Genomic DNA, 19,726 nt, shown 5'->3' on the forward strand with positions numbered 1-19,726 from the left:
TTTGGGAGACCCTCATTTTATACAAACTAAGCATCTCAACGCTACATGTTAAAGACCAAAGATTTAAGATCGGATTGAAAGAATGAGATGTGAGGATTCTTCCTCATTTTATACATCTCAATGCTACATGTTAAAAGACCACATATTTAAGGTCGGATTAAAAGAAGGAGATGTGGGGATTCAAACACAGCTTAAAAGCAAAAGTTGGTCTGTGATAAAATTCACTAAAAGAAGGAGATGTGAGGATTCAAACACAGCTTAAAAGCAAAAGTTGGTCTGTGATAAAATTCACTATAAAGGTCATAGCTTTTTAAGAGGCCGGGTTATTAATGTCACCATGGTGTTCATTAAGAATCCTGCAGCACAAAAGCCATGGACTTTTGATAAACCCTTCCTCAATGTGAGCAACCTCGTTTTCCATTTTTCAAGTTGCGAGTTCTTTCTTAAGGGAACTCCTCAAGGTCTTACAAAAAGAGGAGAAATTGGAATTGACGCCCTTCATCTTGAAAACCATGAATAACCTGCAATTTGTCTAGTCAACTCTTTCAATAGCAACTTTCATCAAAAATTGCATCGTGGCCTTATGATCAACCCTTTCCAAGTATATAAAAATGCATCTTTTGCTCTTTTTCTCAAATATTGTTTCTGCACTAGAATCAATTAGGCTATCGGGGTTGTCAGCAAATCGAATATACTTTTTATCATATCCCTTTTTTTTTTATGGTCATATATTCGGACTTAAATTCAGATTAGAATATAAATGAAGAAAAATCTATACTACATCCAAACCTGAATACAAATTCACACACTAAGTCCCATTTTTATATTAACATCCAAATCTGAATCCGGCTTTTAAGCCAAATTCACATGGCGCTATAGACACTGATATAAAATTCTTATGTAAAATTATATTTTATCTGAATCTGATATGATATTTGCATAAAATGGAATGCAAATCCAAACGAATGGCAATTCTCGAATTCATCCAATTTCTTAAGGGATACAGAATTTTTTTATTCCATAATTCGATTTTTTTAAAGCAATTAATCGGTCGGATATTGGATCTGAATTGGGTTTATCGGCATTCCTATAGACCATGCATCCAAAAAATATGAACGTTATTTCTTGTGGGGCTTTGTCTCAGACAACCTTTGTTGGAGGGGTATCAAATAGATGCACTAATATGACAGCCTTTTTTTCCCATCATTTTATTTATTTACATATTGATGCCTCTTATTCCATCATTTTTTTTAAATGGTTGCTTCTCAGTGAAAAATTGTAGCTTTAAACACGCAAGATAGAATCATAGATACCCAAAACAAGCACTTGCATTTTTATTCATTGCACTAAGAAAAGGATGTTGCTACTTGTGTGAGAAGGGGTGAAGCAAAAAAAATGTTGGCTATGGGGCACTAGTAATAAATTTAAAAATTTTAAGATGCATTAATATGTAAATGAAAAAAATTGCTCTGAGGTATCAATATAAAAATAAGTGTTCCGTTTTGACATTTTATTTAAGAAAATTCATTTGAAAAGTAATGTTGGAATATAGACAAATTTTAAAGCTTTCATGTATATATATGTCTTGAGGTTTCTCATTGATACAATGTTGAGGAGAACATGGTATCAATAAAAAGCCTAAATTGATATTAATAAGAGGAAAATAGTTTTAAGTCTATATCAGATTTGAAAATGAAGAAGCACAACTCATAAAGACCACTGTGAGCTGTCATATCGCCTAAAGGATAACTTTACAAAAGTTGCATATAGATACCAATTGAACTTTATAATAATACGCTTTTAGCCCAAAAATCTAATGTAACGTGTAATAAGGCTGGGCAGCGGGCCATGGATTGTCGGGTACTCAACCCGAACCAAGCCTCAAAATCGGCTGCTTGACTGGCTCAACTGATCAAACTTGACCAGATAATTTATTCATAATTTTATTTATTAAAATATATATGTGTATTTATTATAATTACCCGGCCCGAATGCGTACAGACCCTGATCGAAAACTAAGTTGGGTCAGGTACCAAGTACTCAACGTCGGCCCAGCCCGATGCCCAGCCATGTGGTAGAGGCCTAAAATCACCGATAAAATAGCTAAGTAACTAATCTTGGACTCAGGCGCACATCAATTGGGCGCCTCAATCCATGGGTCCAGGCGCGCCCTTCGACCCGTCCACTGTCTTGACTTGACTTTTTCCCTGGCAACATATCCTATACCCTTTCCATCCCGTATTTAATCTCTTTCGAATGACGTCATCCGTCTCATCCCAACCAATCAAACATTGCACGACTCCTTGTTGCATTAAAAGAAAAAGGCTCTACGGCTTTCCTCGCTTCCACATTTCTGAAAATTCTGGAGAGTTAATTCTTTTATCTTGTCGACCAGAAATCATCGGCTTGATTTTAGGGTGACCCCGTAATGACTTGGTGTTTTGATTGCGCTTCGGCTGTAAATTTGCCACCATACGTGAGGGTAATAACGTAAGTTCGTCTTTCCCGCTTTGCATGTGAACGAGGGGAGAACTCCGCGCGAAAAAATATGTAAAAAATTTGAAGAGATCCTGCAACTCGGACGATCTTCCTGGGCGATGCAACCGCACGTGCCGGCCATCCTCTCGGCACGTGCTGTCCCCCTCCTCTGCTCCCTCTCCCTCTCAGCCATTAATGGCCTTCGGAGCCTTCGCTCTTTGTCTCTCCCGGAGCGTCGCGTCGCGGTGAGCCCTCCCTTTCCTTTGATAGTTTACCGTTGCTGATATTTTTAAGGATTTCGGTGCTTAAATTTGAGTTCTTGTCCTCTTGTAAGTGTTTTGTGAAGTCTTTTCGCGCTTTTTTCTTGGCTGATCTACTGATTGACTTCGGTTTTTGATGGGTTTTGTTGGTTTGGGGTCTTCCTGCGAGTTGAATGATGGTTGGTTCAGTGTTTTCCTTGATTTTCATCGTGTTACATAGCTGGATTCGAGTAACAATTGTAACTGGAAGAATTGGCTAGTTGAAGATTGGTTCATCTTATGGATTTGCTCTTTCTACAGATGCTTGCTACCTGAATACTTTTTGATACTCACGTTATGACCTTCCACGATCACTTCTCTCTTTCATGGGCTTCATGTTTGGCTCCTTGTTGGTCATCGTTGAGTGGCCTCACCTCGTTTGGTTTCATTGATGATGGGAATTTTTGGTCTATTTCTTAAATTTCTCACTAATTCATTATTGATATGATTTTCTTATGGCAGAATGCTTTTCTTGCAACGCATGTTTGTTGCAAGAGATGGGGTGTACTACTTCCCGGTATGCAACTGGAAAGAAGAAACCTGTGCCTATACGTGAAATTGTGGTTTTTGTGCCATCAACAAGAGTTCCTAAAGAAATTGATCTCAGAAGGCCACTAAGAGGGTCCTTGTCAGAAGGCCTCCTCGAAAGATTAGCAGCACTTCGAGCCAAGGTTGTTGCCCTGTCAGAGAAATGGTCCCTCAATTGTTCAACGCCTACCGGGAATATTGCAACCGAAGATGGTCGGTTTCCTTTCTTCCTCTTCGTTAAATCCCAACTTCATTCTTGGTCCGTTTGCATTGCTTCTCCTCCTATGCTACTCGGCAATGCAGATAACACATCAACGATTGAATGGTTATAGTTGATGTTGCTAAAACATTTTTTCTAGCATTTTGCTAAATTATGTTGTCCTTACTTTGTAAAAAACAGATGTGTCTTCTATTACGGGCCTTCAGGATGCTCTCGAAGAATACTTGCCTGTACTTACGGGCTTAACTAAAAAAGGTGAGGGCCGGAAGTTTCCCTTGTTGCAATAAATTCTGAACCTCCTCTTAATTTCACAAACTAAAAATTCACCTTGCTGTTAGTTTCGTAGATTAAATGCCCTCTGGCTGCTAAGATTAGATGTATTTGCAATTTTTGGTCTCCTTTTCTCTTTTCCTGATCACCATGTGCTAACTGTTGACAATCTTCGCAACAAATATATTCTGACTCGTGGACATGCACACAAGCTTCCACATGAAATAAATTGTGGGGGATGCATTAACATGCATATTTGCATGGATCCAACAGTTCATGCATTTAAGGGGGGCAAACCCCTGCATCAATCTATGGTAGCCGTATCTGTAAAACTGAAGTGAAATGGAAGTTCATTACCAATTACTGCAGTCTATGATATTAAGTGAAAAATTTGCAGCTAGTTGTATTTCATACTTGAATGTGGAATATCTATGAAAGGTTGCTTAAAAATCATGAAAATATTTTATTTTCCAAGGCATCTCTCGTGTGCTGAATACATGTATTCTGGCTAGAGAGACCACTCCTCTTCATTATATATATGAACTATAAAAAATAGTGGATCACATAGTAAATATACGATTTCTCATTCATTCACATCCGACGATCCATTTTATTTTTCAGATCTGTAAACTACATACGAGGCTGTAGACATGGTGAAGTTCACTTTAGTCCTAGGCTCTTAGCCGCTGCACATATAGTCATGGGTATATATATATATGTGTGTGTGTGTGTGTGTTTTTAGGTGTGTGTGAATGCACTTCTCATAACTGACTTTCATTGTCATGAACCTGCCTTTTGAGGTATGACCACATTAAGAGATCAAGAAGGTACATCATGTCAAACAGAAGGATGCCTTCCAAAAAGATTTTCCTAAAACATCGAGGAATCTGATCAAATCACATTCTTTTAGAAATGAATAAATTCTTAACAATGGAATGCATTTTTAACATTATGCATGCAGATATTAATTGACAATGTATACCCATAATTTTAAAAAATTAATAAACCACATGTTGTTGTAGGTGGTGATGAGTAATTAACTGAGCCACTAAGACTTCACACTGATTTCCAACTTGTTCCTCTGTTGTTCTCATAGCAAGTGGAAAGAAATAAAATCTTTTCTTTTAAGCATCTTCTGAATTTAGCTAAGCAAGTTCCCATCAAGGTCGATGACATTCAATCGAGACACATCAGTGGAGTGGTTGGTTTTCTCATCCCAAGTTTAGCTTCATTCTTTCTCTAATCCAAGGCCATGACAGGTTCCAGTCAACTGGCAAAATTCATTTTTGCTCGGCTCAAACTACTTCTTGGTTGTGATCTCCCAGTTAAACATTTCAAGAAAATTGTTGGGAGAAGGCTCCCTTGCTTTATTGCAAAAGAAATCGATATCTACAGAAAGAACAGAAAATTAAGTGGCACAGATGCGGCAACGTTGCCACTGTACCTGTGTCAACATGCCGACATGCAGACATGGTACGGTGATACACTTGGACACAACTTAAGGAAAACATATTATTTTCGCATTTTTCATATTAATTTATTTTTTTTTATATTACCTTTTCATATAATTATCCAAAATGTATTTTTCAATTTTCACCTGTTTTGCATTTTCTCACCTGTTTTATATTAATTTTATATATTGTTTGTGGAATTTTGCACACACACACTTTGCCGTAACGCTGTGTCCATAAATTTTGAAATAGCCATGTTCATACCCACACAGTATCCATGTAACTTAGATAGAAAAGAAACAAAAGAGGAACATGCAGAACATCTAATAGTCAAGCAGAAACTGGCAAACTTGCACACAGTGGCCCAAAACTTTCTAAACCAAACAAAAATTAGCCTAGTACTCCTCAATCCTTCCCCAAACTCATACAGGTCAATAATCTCTCTGCATGACAACATTATTTTTCCCACACAAACCGAGGGAAGCCCATCCACTATTTTCAGTCTGTACTTGCAGGTAGCAAATTGAAGGATGCTTAGGGTGCCAAAGACCTGGAGTAGGAAAATTAGTAACTGTTCCAGTTATAAATGCAATACAAAGTTAAATTTGATCAACAAGTTCTAGCTCATAGCTAACGATTTAGTTTAGTTTTTTTATTCTTTCTCTTTTCGACTTTTTTGTTATTTGGACTTTGGAGTACTATAGCTGGCCTAACAGTGCATTGTCAATGCTTTAGATGACCTATTTTTTTTTCTGAACTTGTGTGCAACATTTTCTGGTTCATAAAATTAGTCAATTTCTTTTCAGATTACCATCTTCAAGACGTGGTGGAGTTTGATTGGGGAAATCCAGAAGAGGGTGGAATGGTAAATGAACCATGAGATTGAGTTTAGCACTACTTGGCAAGATTTATTTTTCCTTTGGCTTATTTTATACACACACACACACACCCCATTGTCACAAAAGTCGTGTTGTCAGGTTCTTATCAGGGAGTTTTTCTCGGGCATTTATCAGGAGATTGTTTTCCTCAAGAAGATCTCAGGAATAAAAAAAAAAAAAAGTATAAAAATAATGAAAAAATTCATGAAAATGTGAAGTGTCTACCAATTTTCCTATGAAAATTTGACAAAAATAAAAAATAGTTATTATAATGTTAAAAGAAACCTCAAAATTTAAAATATATTCTTTTTCTTGGGAACATGGAAAAGTGCAATATTTTCAGTTTGGCATTTTTTTTTTCAAATTATAACAAAATTATCGTTTTTGCTTATTACCCATTTTTAATGCAATTTTTTTTCAAATACAAGCATGATACTTTCATTTTAATTTTTTTGAATATCATGTTTCTTTCTCATTTCCCCCCCCCCCCCCAAAGAAGGAAATATTTGTGGCGGTATATATGTATATTTATATGTCTGTACCTGTGTTTGTTTTTGTCTCTGTGCATGTGTGGGTGTGTTTCTGACAGCATGACTTTCACATGTGAAGGGACTACCTATAGCAAATTCGTGGTACGAGTTGTTGTCAGTTCTACATATCATGGCGATGGTATCATTGTCAGCTGCAAACCGGATGCTTATTCCAAAAGATCAAGGTGATGCGTATGGAAGGAAGGTATCAGAAGGTGTGTTTGGTTGACTGTAAATTTGTTTGTCTGTATGCCACATGCAAAAGAAACTATGGTAGACAATTATTTTCCATGTCATCAACCTTTTTATTCATAGTCTACTTTGTTTCTGACAACATGCTTGATTGCCTGGAGAGGTTATTCAAGAGGAAGATAATCTCTGGGCCATACAAAACTCAATCAAATACCAAAATTGAAGTTCTGGATAACTTCTCCAGTCTACTTCATAAACTGTATGTAAAGTGGTTGTACCGAACATTCTGAAAAACATTTCATGATTAAGGCAGCCTGAATGTTTTTTGGCCAATCAAAACATGCCCTAAAGTTATATGTTGAGTACTAACTGCATAATGTTTGATACATGTATTCAGATTGCATGAAGACTGCTATTGAGTTACTGCTGAAAGCAGCTGGATATTTAGAATATGGTGTTCATCATGCATTGGTTAATCTGACACCTGATGCCAAGTATGTACATGTTATGAAGCTGAATTTAGTTCGTCTTGTTTTGGAAATTTTACATTGAATTTGTTATTGTTTTCATCTTTGGCATTCTTTCTTTTTTAATTCTATCAATCTGCAATGTCTATCTCATAGAAGAATGCTTCCCAAGGACTTGGAAGAGACCATGTTGGAGGCCATCTCCCACCAAGCACTAGGCCAGGTAATTCAAGCTTGTACATGATCTTCATGTGTTTTTAGCTTATGCATTTATTGGGTACATATTTGAAGCAAAACACTGAACAAAAAGCATGAGTAAGTTACGGAGACAAAGGATGTATAAATCACTCGAATTGTTTCCATATAGAACAGAGTTCTGCTGATCATATTTCATAATGTACTGAAGATTATAAATTTCAAGCCTGTGCTCCAGGGAGGTGTTTGTGGCAGTTTAAGATGTGTCATGCAAGCACGTGCAGAATATAAAGGGTTAGATACTTAGATGGTTATATGTAAATAGGTGGCTATGTTGGACACTTTCTAAAGCAATATATAGCCGAAAGCTTGAACACTGGTGACAAGTACCCATTTTTCTCTCAGATAAGATTAGAAAACCTGCTTTTGTACTTTTATTATGTATAACTTATTAGACTCCATGGGCTGTCCTCTTTTCTCTTATGCTTATTTGGTTGGTGCTTTTCTCTCTCTCTCTCTCTGTCTCTGTGTGTGTGTGTGTGTGAAGACACAAACATATGCCCACCTAAATGCATGCATGTGGAGAATATCTGACGAAACAAAACCAGATATTGGTAGTCTCTGACCACTATAATCATGTCTAACTGCAGGCAATTGAGATTCAGCTTAGTTTGGCTGTTGAAAGTGAAAAGGCAACACTGTCAGTAATGAGGAGGCTTGCATGTGAACAACTGACATACTTCGCTCAGGTTATTTCTCTATAAAAGTTCTTCTGGTTGACTTGCTTTTGAACCCTCTGAAACATACTTCTTCATGATACACGGTTCCTCTTCATTTCTTGATGGGGCACTTTTCATTTGTCCTTCACAAGCCAGTAACCTTCAGTGATTGAATTATGTTAATAAATTGCTTGAATGCTCAGATTAACTTTCATCAGTTCATGGTATTCTCCTGGATTATGCTAAAGTGAAAGGTTCATGTATTTCGAATCTGTTTCAGAGCAGTACCTTGTGAATGTCCTGTGTATTGATTTCAGATTGTGCTTTTCACGGATGTCAGTATGTCATATTCTTCAGTTCAAAACTGCTGTATGCCCTTTTATATGTTTGCTTACCGTGCCAAGGACAAACTTAGAGAAGCATGACTTGGTTGACAGTGAGCCATAAATTAAAAGTTCCTTTTGCATATTAGTGCATTATTTCCATTCCTTTACCAAACTTGTTTTTTTGTTTCTTTTTTTGATAAATATTGTCTTTGTACAGGCTTATTTATGCTTGTCAAGTTATGGTGATTGTGAACAGCGCTTAAAAAAGCACCTTTTGTTTGTCAAATGGAAATATCTTGAAGCGAAGGTATGGCCATAAATTGGTTCTTTATCTACATGCCCATCTATGTATTTTAACTATTACTCAGCTAGTTATTTGCTTGCTTGTTTTGTAGACATTCATTTTACATAACCTTAGGTGCCCCCAGACTCTTGATTATGCAAATTGCAAATACTAATCATGCACACACTACTGCCTATAGGCTGCAGCATATTACTACCACGGTCTGCTACTTGACAAAGGTACTGCTGACATCGATCACGTGAATGCACTCAGTTGCCTTCTAGCTGCAGATGAACTACTTGCTGATTGCAAGAGAATATGCTTAACTTTCTGTCTTGCCAAGCCTGTCACGAGGTTACACCTTTGCTCTGTTTATCTAAAGATTCTTTAAGGCCGTGGCTTTGTGGATGCATATCATAAAGGTTACATTTTCTCATTCGCTGTATTCTCTGCAGGGTTCCTCCTGCATGGGGTGCAATGAAACATTTGCAGCTGAAAATTCCGGAAACTCTCTTCAAAAAGTCCCAGATGTATGGCTACCTCCTTGATTTTGACGGGTAAGCCTCCTCCATCTGAGCCTTTATTTGAGCTATAATGGAGCTTTTGATCTTCCAGTGCCGTTTTGCCTGTAAAGGAGGCTTTATGGCCACAAAGGCACAGGCCATCTGGTAAGGGCGACCTAGAAGTATTACCAAGTTCATTGGATAGTTAAGAATGCCTATAACCCACAGGAAAATTCTCAAGAGTCAAGACTCAAGGTTCAAACTTGGTAATGCATCAGGGTAAGGATAAATACTGAAACAAGATTAGACCACCTAGTGGTTTATACAACATGCACTTAGGGTGGGACGCTTCAGTGTGTGGTTACACTTAAACATAAGCTGACCAAGACATGGTTAACACTATTTTTGTTTTACATTGCTTTTTTTTTTGGGGTTGGGGGGTGGGTTGGGATGGGGTGGGAAGAGGGGAGAGAGGAGGGTGTAACGTATTTGGTTGGACTGGAAGGCTGATGGAAGTCCGATCGTCAGTTTGATTCCTATAGGTGCTATCCCGCTGGATTGCAAATAGTGGATGTGCATGATTCTAATTGATGAGTATTTTGCTCTCCACCTAGGTCCCAAAGCAACCCTTGACCACCAAGGCAGGGAGAAAGAGGGATGGCTTCAGCCTTTTTGGGGTATCTCCACCATTTATTTACACATAAATATTAGAATAGATACTCATGGATCTTCATCGGGCCTTTGATTGTTTGTGTTTGAGCTCATAAGGTAGACATTTTAAGCATATAAGCTCCACTTGCACCCTATTAAAATGTGGGCGCTCTTTATGTCCACCCTTAGTGGGTATTTCAAGGGTTCTATATATGAACTGAAGTCTGAGGGCATAATGGGCCTTGATGATTTATTAAGGTGACCATGGGGGCTACCCTTGTCGTAATGACAAAATGATACAGTGTTCTGGTTGAACATGAAGAGTATGTCATCCAACCATCCCATTGAAAGCCCAAGCACCCACATTTCCCCGGTTCCTACTTTTGGTGCCTTGGATGGAAACCAACAAACTACAAAGTGTGAGTGTTAAATTGCTGTTCCTGCAATGCCAGAAATAGAGCTCTGGCTGTACTTGTAGTATGTTTTGCATGCACAGTCGAAGGACATGGAAATGCATGGGAGGGTCTTCGTCCCAAATAGGGGTGGAAAACTGGATTTCATAAAATTCATGCGGTGAATGCCCACTTTGTTTGCATTCCACGCCCAAAATTTGCCTTGCATGGTGGGCCTTAGAGAATCTAGTAAGTTCAGTCGTATAGGTGCAAAAATCTGGTCACGGCTACAAAGTTTTAATCTTTAACTTGTATTTGGTCCAACAACTTTTGGATATCACGTGACAATTGTTTTCTTCAAACCATTCTTATGCCATCAAATGTCCTGAAGACTGTTGTGAAAATCAATAATCAATATGCATTGGCCAGTTCAAAGTAAGGGTGCTACGTGTTATGCTATCTCCGTTTTTGTCTTTTTCAATGTTTTTGCAATTAATATTAAAGGGGCTAAAGTTTAGAAGATTCTTTTAATATTTTAAAGTAATATTTTATTGGCGTGGTCTTGGTCAAATTGGTGGGTTGGTGAAAGTCTGGTCGTCATTTGATTTTTGTAGGTGCTATTTTTTTGGATTGTAAATGGTGAATGTACAACACTTTAGTTGACAGGTGTTCTGCTCCCCACCCAAGTTCCATGGTAGTTATGGACTCTGAGGGTGAGGGTGAAAAGAAAAAGAGACGGGCTTTGGTATCTTTTTCCTCTACAAAGTATGGTCTTTAGTTTTGCATATGAAAAATCTGACAGTAAATTGAGCTTCTCTGCTTCGTGGGCCATGGGCCTAGATCACTCAGTTCTGCTGGGGGAATACGATCAGTTGACTAGCTGAAGGCCAACATACATGTGTGCCTTCGGTGGACGAAGGAGAAGCGTTTCTTTGTTCTTTTTTTCCCTCCACTGTTCAATAAAAACCAGAGGAAAAAGAAAGTCCTTTTTTGGTGAGGCCATCGTTGTCCCAAAAAAAAATCACATTTTCATTCTAGAGGTTCCATCTTGCTATTTAATGTTGCCCTAACTTTGTATTGCAAACACGTTGTTGGTGCTTTGTTTTTATCGGATCTAGATTGGGAATAATCACTCTCATTGTTAATATGAAGAAGCCAAAGCCCTTCATCTTTTACCTTGCTTTTTGGGGTTAATGACTGTTTCGAAACTTAGGTGAGGAATGAGACACCTGTTAACTATAGTGTCACACATTCACCATTTGCAGTCTAAAATAATAGTGCCCACAGGAATAGTGACTGAACTTTTATTGGTCCATCAGTTGGATCAGCTATGCTACGCCGTTTGAAGCAATTGAAATTCAGGTGAGTTTGAAAAAAAGAAAAATGATTGGATCTGCTTATTTATTTTCTTGCCAGACCAAAGGCTCAAGTTTCTCTAAATTAGGGCATTGGGTTTCAGATTTGATCTATTTCACTGTCCAATGTCCATGCTTGCAATAGATTATTGTGTCAACGATTATGGACCTATGGTTCATCTGAAACTCGTTTCCATGAGACGCAGGAGTAGTCGAGAGCTGCCTGATCTACCTGAGTTTGAGCTCTCACTGAAGCCGGATGAGTATGAACTTCCCACAACAGATCCCGTTTGGGAAAATGAGAAATGCGAACTTCGGGTCCATACACTGAAACAGCACCTCAAGGATTCGGAGGACGAGATGGAGATGGAATTTCCCCGGGAGGATGTGTAAATCACAGGAATCCTTTCAGTACAGTGTTGTTGATTGATAGGCCGATTATGGGTGAGTGTTGTGCTTACCTGTAACTTGTTAATTGTTGCTTATGACTGCACTGTTCCTGTAGAATTCAGTTTTCAAATGAACTTATGGCTGTTCTCGTCGTGCGAAAATTAATGAACTTGCTCTCGGAAGGACATTGATGGGTGTAATCATTGTGGCACATATATATATATATATATATATATATATATATATATATGGACTCTGTTAAAAGCTGGAGATGAAGCACCCCTAAATGGTTTGTCTTGCATCGCTTGTTTTTGGAAAGCGCCCTTTACTTCAGCTGTAGTTAAGAGTCACTTTTTTCCTTAACCATTTTTAAACTTTTTCTTTTCAAACATCCAACTATCTGGATGAAGACAGAGTTGTTTTAAACTATAAAATTTAGAAAGATCATAAAAATGATGTAGAACGAACATTATGAAGCTTCTGAATGATGTTCAGCTTTTTCAGTTAGCGAAGTTCAATTTAGACATTGAAAAGTTCGTGATTTTTTGGTCTAATATTTTATATATTTCGAGGTGATTTCTGTAGTTTATTTTCGAAAAGGTACTGGAAAATCATCATAAGGCATGCTCGCCGACAAATATCGAGGGGCAAAAATCCAAACTCAATTTGCATTGTTATTTTTCGTTGTCAGATTTCATTTATCTTTGTCTTTTAACGAATACTTTGCCATCTATTGCCGACTAAAACTTGAAAAGAATAAATTGCTCAAATTTCTCACGATATTTTGAGTAAACGTGTGCTGGCATTTTATGATTAATGGTTGTGTTGTCATGGTATAATAGTACATGGCCTCCATAGTTGCAGAAACTCTTAAATTAGTCTTAATCTATCCTAAAGTAGAAGCTTTCACCTAACCTCTCAACTCTTTAAAGTGCATGACATGCTTTTGTTAGTGACATCCTTTTTACAGCACAAAGAGTTGACGCTTCGATGATTCGAAATATTGCCTAACCTCAGCAATACATAAGAAAATGCATTCATTTTTTAAAAAAGAAAAGCGAGATGAGTTGACCACAATGTTTGTTCTTACTATTTGTCGGTTTTCTGTTCCTACTTGGAGAGGACTGACCGACCTATTAGGCGCGGGATTTGGCTTGCCCAATGTTCGTTTTGACACTGATAAAAAGATCTCATAGATCTCATTGACAAATCATGGTATGAATAAAAGAAAAGAAAGCAACTAAACTTTGTAGGGATGTCAACAAAATTTTGTAAGGATGTCAATGGATTTGATTTGAGTTAGGTATACCTTTAACCTGCTTTTTTGGACGTTGGAATATGAAAAAAAAGGCATATCTGAATCTGAAATCTGATTTTTACTTTCATATTGCAATTCAAATCTGATTTTTGAATCGAATCTGGCTGATTTCAAAATTTAAGAGCATTGACCTAAGATACTTATTTAAAATTAAATCCGATCTAAATCTAAATCTGATCAAAGATTATGTATATTTATATCTGAATTTGAATTCAATCAGATGTCATTTCTTGAATCTGAATATGATCCGATTTCTTAAATGATTATTAATTTTTTTTCATATCTGATTTTTTTTTAATGGGTTGGATGGAAGATTCAGTGAGATATATTGACATCCCTAAAATTTGATAGAGATAAAAATGTAGGACCGTTGTTAAACTGGCTAAAAAAATTGATGATGATGAAAATTGGACTACATATAGTGGCTATTTTGGTCATTCATTTCATTGCCCCCCACTTAGGCCCCTAAATCTTAACTAATGCATTAATAATAATTTCAAAGAAGCATAGTTGGGCAGCAAAGTGGCTAACACTCAAAGAGTTCAAGGTTCAAATCTCACAGTCGTTGTCACAATGATGTACTGCAGACCATCAAGCAAATCAAAACCTTGGGGGATGCACGAGGGTATAGCCTTGGGGGTTTTAAGCAGCCGAAGATAGTTTGTCACAAGCAAACATGAAAAAAAAAAAAAAAGCTTTAATAGAGGGTTTGGTTACTTCATATCTTAAATCTATGATTCTTAAATCCACGGTTCTGGCATGATATGCTTTGTTGATATAGTAAAAGATTGACATTAATATTGACGACGCTTATGTTCCCTAACCACATTGATCATCAGTTTATTCTTGCAAGAGATGTTCAGAGAAGGAAGGTCTGCTTCTAATTTCATGGATTTCTGATTTTGAAACACAAATGCAGCCTAGGTGAGAGGCAATCAAACGCCAGGTGCGTGGTTTAAAAACTTCGCAATAAAGGAACACCAATAATTTGTTCGTAACAATTCCTTGTGTGATTAGGCCCACGGCCTCTTACTAAATAAACGATCAATGATTGTATTCTAAGAAGAATCCAACATTTCTCTGTGTAAGGGCATGTGTAGAACAAGAGCTAGTAAGATGGAAACATCCTGAGTCGGTGGATTGGGGCCCCAAGTCTCCAGTTTCAACCACCCTTCCTCCTTGACAGCCCGCAGAAGGTGGAGCCCCTCAATAATATGTAGCCAGTATGTTTCACCTGAGAGAAAAGTTGAATCAAGAGAGAGAGAGAGAGAGAGAGTATTTGATCTAAATTAAAGCTCATAAGTTACAAGTTTACACCTAAAGTCTCCCCACTACTAAAAAAATTTGAAAGCAAAAAAGAGAAACTTCTTCTCTGGGGTGTTTCATTGCCCTTATCTAAAATTCTCGAGATTTAGATCTTTAAATCGATCTAAAAAGCCAAAATGAGGGTTTCAAAGACTGAATTAAGACCGTTAGTTTGATGAATTATGGACTTTACCTAGATCTTTTCCACACCAATAAAAACATATCACATCAGATCCACATGAAATTCATAGATTTCTAATACGAAGAAATCAAACGTCAGCTAAAGAAGAAAAGAACAAATTTATGATTCATTTTGAGTTTCCTTCACTTGGCATCTTTTTGGCATGTAACTCAGGCGGTCAAATATTGAAAGGAATTCAAAGCAAAGCATGTCTCTACTACCTCCATAAAAGTTGATTACGTTATTGTAATTCTTTTTATGGTATGAGCTTTCAATCAGTACGTGTTATAGCTCTCTTTAGGGCTACGACAAGCCTTGTAGTTCCTAAGGTACACCCCCCTTTGAAGAGGCGCTGATAGGAAACAGACCACCCATTTCATCCACCTATGGTTTGGGAGTATAATGTTCACGCTGTGTATTACTTGTTTCTGAGTTTCTGTAACAAAAGCTTCAAACTTCAGACTTTCTATAAGGAGGAAAATGTTTTATTTTGATGCAAAAATTGTTCAAAAGTTAAGAAAGGGCTTTCAGTTTTGATCGATTAATTTACAGAAATAGCTGAGCTAGCAAATAAATTGTGTGTCAGAGTTCAATGGAAAGTTGTTGTGGGGGCGCAGGTGTTTGTTTGTGGTGGCAACCTACCGCCCCCTAACTTTCTAAAAGACAGGATGTTCTTGATTCCTAACATGGAAAGCATCAAGGCAGGATTAGTTCTAATTGCTAAATAGGAAGCCGGCCATCGCCATCCTAGTAGATGTCAACGGCTCAGATTCAAATTAGATATACCCTTAATCATATATGCTTTTTTGGATATTGAACATTTGAATACAAACAAAAAAAGTCATATCTGAATCCGAATCTAAATATGATTTTGAGAATTTTGAACAGAATCTGGCGGATTTTCAAAGTGAAAGAGCATTGACCCAAATCCGAATCCGATCGCATAGTTATATCGAATCCAAATCCGATCGCATATTTATATCGAATCCGAATCCTATCAGATGTCATTTATCAAATCCGACTTCAATCTGATTTATTAATCAAATATTAATTTTTTTAATGATTTTTTTTGGAATGTTTAGGAAAGATTTCTAGTGCTTTGGAATTCATTTTTAAATCATTAAAGATTTTCCAAAAAATATTAAAAGAAAGTGCCTGGGTTACCATGATTAAATATATACATGAATGCAGTAGGAGAGCCAGAATATATTTTGGCTGAAGGGCACTCGAGTTACTTTGAAGTGGGCAGTTTATGTAATTTTTAAGTCTTCAAAGTATCATTTTCAAATTTTCCAATGAAACTTTTGATAAATTGGTGAGAGCAAAGTTCGCCCACACCAGTCCCCATGTTTCTCTGCAACTGCACGATTGATGCTGAAACAATTAGCTGCAAATGCCCCTTCCAATTTGAGGTACTTTTAAGTGTTCACCTCTTGAGTCCCAAAATATTTATGAATAGGATATACAATTCCGATAGATTTTTTTTTTTTTAAATTTAAATTAAGTGTTTTACAAAGGACTATCATCACTAGATATAGTTTTCATGCTAACATTTTTGCCGTCCAAACAGTTCTTCTAAGTTTAAGCAAAACTTTTTAACATTCATTTCTTTCATCTATTAACTTGATCCGCTTCTCCAATTCTGTGATCACATCCAATTAGCGAGTTTCTAGCTTATATAGATGAATGACAGACAGAAATTAGACAATTAGTGGTTATAGTGCAACCATCTTCCAAAAACAAGCGGATACGAAACTGATTCATCTTAAAAAATAATAAGGCCGATTACGCGATTTTCATGTCTAAGCCGGTACACATCTCTGCTCGCTCTCTTGAATAGACAGGAAAGCATGCATTTTCCTCACTTCCTCTTTAATTCACCATTTGCATCTAGCTTGATGACGCTAGAAAATCTATCAGATGGAAAGAAAAGAAATGTGATTCAGGATTCTTATTTATTCGATGGCACTAGAAATTCTTGCACCTGCCATGTTTCAAGGAGTGAGAGGCTCACGACCCACCACCAGAAAGAGAGCTCAAAGGTTCCTCCCTTCCCCCAAAAAAAACAAATCTCCTGCAACTCTGGTCCTACGTAAATGTTTCAACCACTGCCAAAAAAAAGAGCTCGAAGGCCCCCTCTCCCAAAAAAAACAAAATCCCCTACCTCTCGAGTCTTACGCTATGTCGGCATCAGTGATGGTAACGATGCATCCTTGCCATATTAATTGAGCAATTTTTTCTCTGTTTTGTTTCTTTGCAAAGAAAATACGGGGCCTAAAAGAATTATATTAATCTTCCTTTGACCAACAGTTAATATAGGGATGACCTAATCCATGCGGTACACCAGCTTTAGTTGAGCAACTCTTTATCTACCTGGGAAGAAAGAGGGAGTCTATAATAAACAAACGAATAGCAGCCAAGAGAATTTTTGAAGAAAAGTTCCTGGGAAAAGAAGATCAGGTGCCTGATTGCTGTTGAAAACGGCAGGTTGATAGTGATCTTCAAAATTCACAGCTCATCAGTAGATTCGGGACAGCTTTGGGGTCAACCAGTCTAATCTTTGAATTTATTGAAAAGCCTAATCTCTCGCTCTTCAATCGGGATTCGGTCCTCCATCTATCAAGGGCAAAAGTCGAATATCGAAAATATGGCGAACAGCCAACGTCCGGTTGGTGATCAACAGTTGAAATTTGATCGATCTTCTCGCAAAACAGTTAAAGTTTTGAATCTGGATGACGATCACAGGTGGGACATCTCTGACCAACAATGACAAGTTTTTGAAAATCATATCTCCGGATGAAGAATCGTATTCCGATTCTTCAGCCTATGATTTCTCATGATAATAACAAACGGATCAGTACTCTCAATTATACTGACTGCTGAAAGCATGCGTTTGAACGAGGACCCACTCAATCAATTGCAGAGTTATTGCATCCTTCAGCGCATCACTCAGGCAGTAACAACAGAGATGCCATCATCTCCCTCTTCTCTCTCTCTCTCTCTCTCTCTCTCTCTCTCTAGAAACACTATGCACAAGAATCAGTTGCGGCAGATCATGTTCTTTCAAGAGAACAGCAACAAAAAATTTAATTCCAGAATCATTATAATGCCCACTTACAGGAAAGTGTTCCATCTACATATTGACCAACAAAAGGACGGAGAGGAGGTGATTTTGAACTGATAATTCTTAACTGGTCTCTCGAAAAGCCTTCCTACCCAATAACTTAAAGTTGGTAGTGTATCTATAGAACTATAGACGCGAGAATTACAGAGCAGATGACGGCTAGAACTATATCATGAACGTTACTGCCATGAGGAAGAGAAAGTCGAAAGCTGGCTAGTAAGAAGCCGCGGTTGTTTGCCTAGGGCCCTTCATGGTAGTGGCAGCAAGCAGGAAGAAGACGACGAAAGCAGCGTAGGAACAGGCCAAAGAAATGCCACCTCTGGAGCAATACGAGTCCATGTAGTCGCAGATCGCAAGCCAACCAGCATGTTGGTTGCCATTTTTCGCAATATACGCAACTGCAGTTGCTGCTGAACATCCCGAAGCAAGCAAAGCCGTCGTTGCCTGCATTAATCATATATATATATACACATATATGTAATCAGCTCAAATAATGGGAACCGAAAACAGAGGCAGTGAAGGAATCAGAACATTAAGTGGTTAATTTAAACTTTTGGATCACTAAAGAAGTTCTATGAAGAAATGTTCAGGAACAGATATATAAGCTGGACATTTACAATTGTAATAAATTGATATATGCATATAAAGCTTTTGAAAAAAACAGAACAGTCCCATAAGAACTGATATATATCCAAGGAAAATGCTCAAGTAAAATGACATGGGGATCGTGATTCGTGAACGGATAATGTGGTTCCTACGTTACTCTGCAATTAAAAATAAAGTATCTTCAAAAGAGAAAAACAGATGAAAAAACTTACCAGGTCCAAGACAGATAACGCAAAAAGAATCTTGTATTTGGAGCTTGAAGACCTCGCCATGAAGAAAACAGAGACGAGAGAGTACACGAATGCGAGCGAATTCGCAGCCACGAAGAACCTGACATGGATTAGGCAATGTTAGGAAGACCATTCTTGCTGAAACCCACCAAATCAATGGCATGCATGATTCAAGATTGAAAGAGCTTTTGGCAAGGGAACTTTGGTCAAGAAACAACATGATTCTCAAGAAAATACAAGTGCTAAATAAGAAATGGTGATCTGGGTAGCAGATTTTATGTACTTGAACGACTCAGAGTAGCTGAATTTGGCCTCAACAGCTATGCCAAAGACATAGCTGATTTGCCTGTTTGAGACCATGATGATAACAGCAGCAAGTGCAGCACCTCCTGCCAGAAGTCTCAGCAAGATTTGAAAGAGAAGGAAGTTTCTGGATGCTTGGTATTCCTCTACTTGGATGGTTTTGGCTTCGTTCACTGCCATTTTCTGAGCAGCTAGAAGATCGGAAATATGAGAAATAACGAGAGAGAGAGAGAGAGAGAGAGAGAGAGGGCGAGTGGTGGTGGTTGGTGTGCTGTGAGGGCATCGCCATGGCCGTATTTATAGGGGGAAACGGGGAAGCACGCCATCTAACTTACCAAATTCAAAAAGCAGGTGTCAACTTTTCCTCTCCTTTTTTAATATCGATTTTTTTTTTTTTTTTGTCTCGGAGTAAAAAAGGAAAAGCAATCAAATTTTGTTCGATACCTCCGGAATCCGAGTATTATTAGGCTAACTGGGTGAAGGAAAAGACAGAGTGGCAAGCGATAATTAGGTGAGTTCATGTACACTTTTT

The 19,726-nt window shown here is 37.7% G+C and overlaps 2 protein-coding genes across 4 annotated transcripts; one reads left to right on the top strand and one right to left on the bottom strand.

Annotated features, from left to right (window-relative positions):
• Positions 1–2,576: 2,576 nt before the first annotated feature.
• On the top strand, positions 2,577–12,296 carry LOC116247105 (uncharacterized). 3 transcript variants are annotated; one of them, XM_050075789.1, is made up of 12 exons: positions 2,577–2,723; positions 3,240–3,518; positions 3,706–3,780; positions 6,053–6,111; positions 6,734–6,869; positions 7,244–7,340; positions 7,470–7,536; positions 8,159–8,257; positions 8,771–8,860; positions 9,036–9,190; positions 9,292–9,393; positions 11,944–12,296. In XM_050075789.1, exons 2-12 carry the CDS (start codon positions 3,275–3,277, stop codon positions 12,128–12,130), a joined length of 1,311 nt encoding a protein of 436 aa, XP_049931746.1. In that variant the 5' UTR covers positions 2,577–2,723; positions 3,240–3,274; the 3' UTR covers positions 12,131–12,296. The 3 variants fall into 3 exon arrangements, with proteins under 3 accessions (XP_049931746.1, XP_031474927.1, XP_031474925.1); XM_031619067.2 differs by having other exon boundaries at positions 2,717–2,807; XM_031619065.2 differs by lacking the exon at positions 2,577–2,723 and adding an exon at positions 2,827–2,917.
• Positions 12,297–18,011: 5,715 nt separating this feature from the next.
• LOC116248488 (CASP-like protein 1F1) lies at positions 18,012–19,459 on the bottom strand. Its single transcript, XM_031621296.2, has 3 exons — positions 19,175–19,459; positions 18,874–18,991; positions 18,012–18,499 (listed from the first exon to the last, which is right to left on the bottom strand). Exons 1-3 carry the CDS (start codon positions 19,372–19,374, stop codon positions 18,269–18,271), a joined length of 549 nt encoding a protein of 182 aa, XP_031477156.1. The 5' UTR covers positions 19,375–19,459; the 3' UTR covers positions 18,012–18,268.
• Positions 19,460–19,726: the final 267 nt, after the last annotated feature.

This window comes from Nymphaea colorata, chromosome 2, assembly GCF_008831285.2.
Source record: "Nymphaea colorata isolate Beijing-Zhang1983 chromosome 2, ASM883128v2, whole genome shotgun sequence".
Taxonomy (NCBI): domain Eukaryota; kingdom Viridiplantae; phylum Streptophyta; class Magnoliopsida; order Nymphaeales; family Nymphaeaceae; genus Nymphaea; species Nymphaea colorata.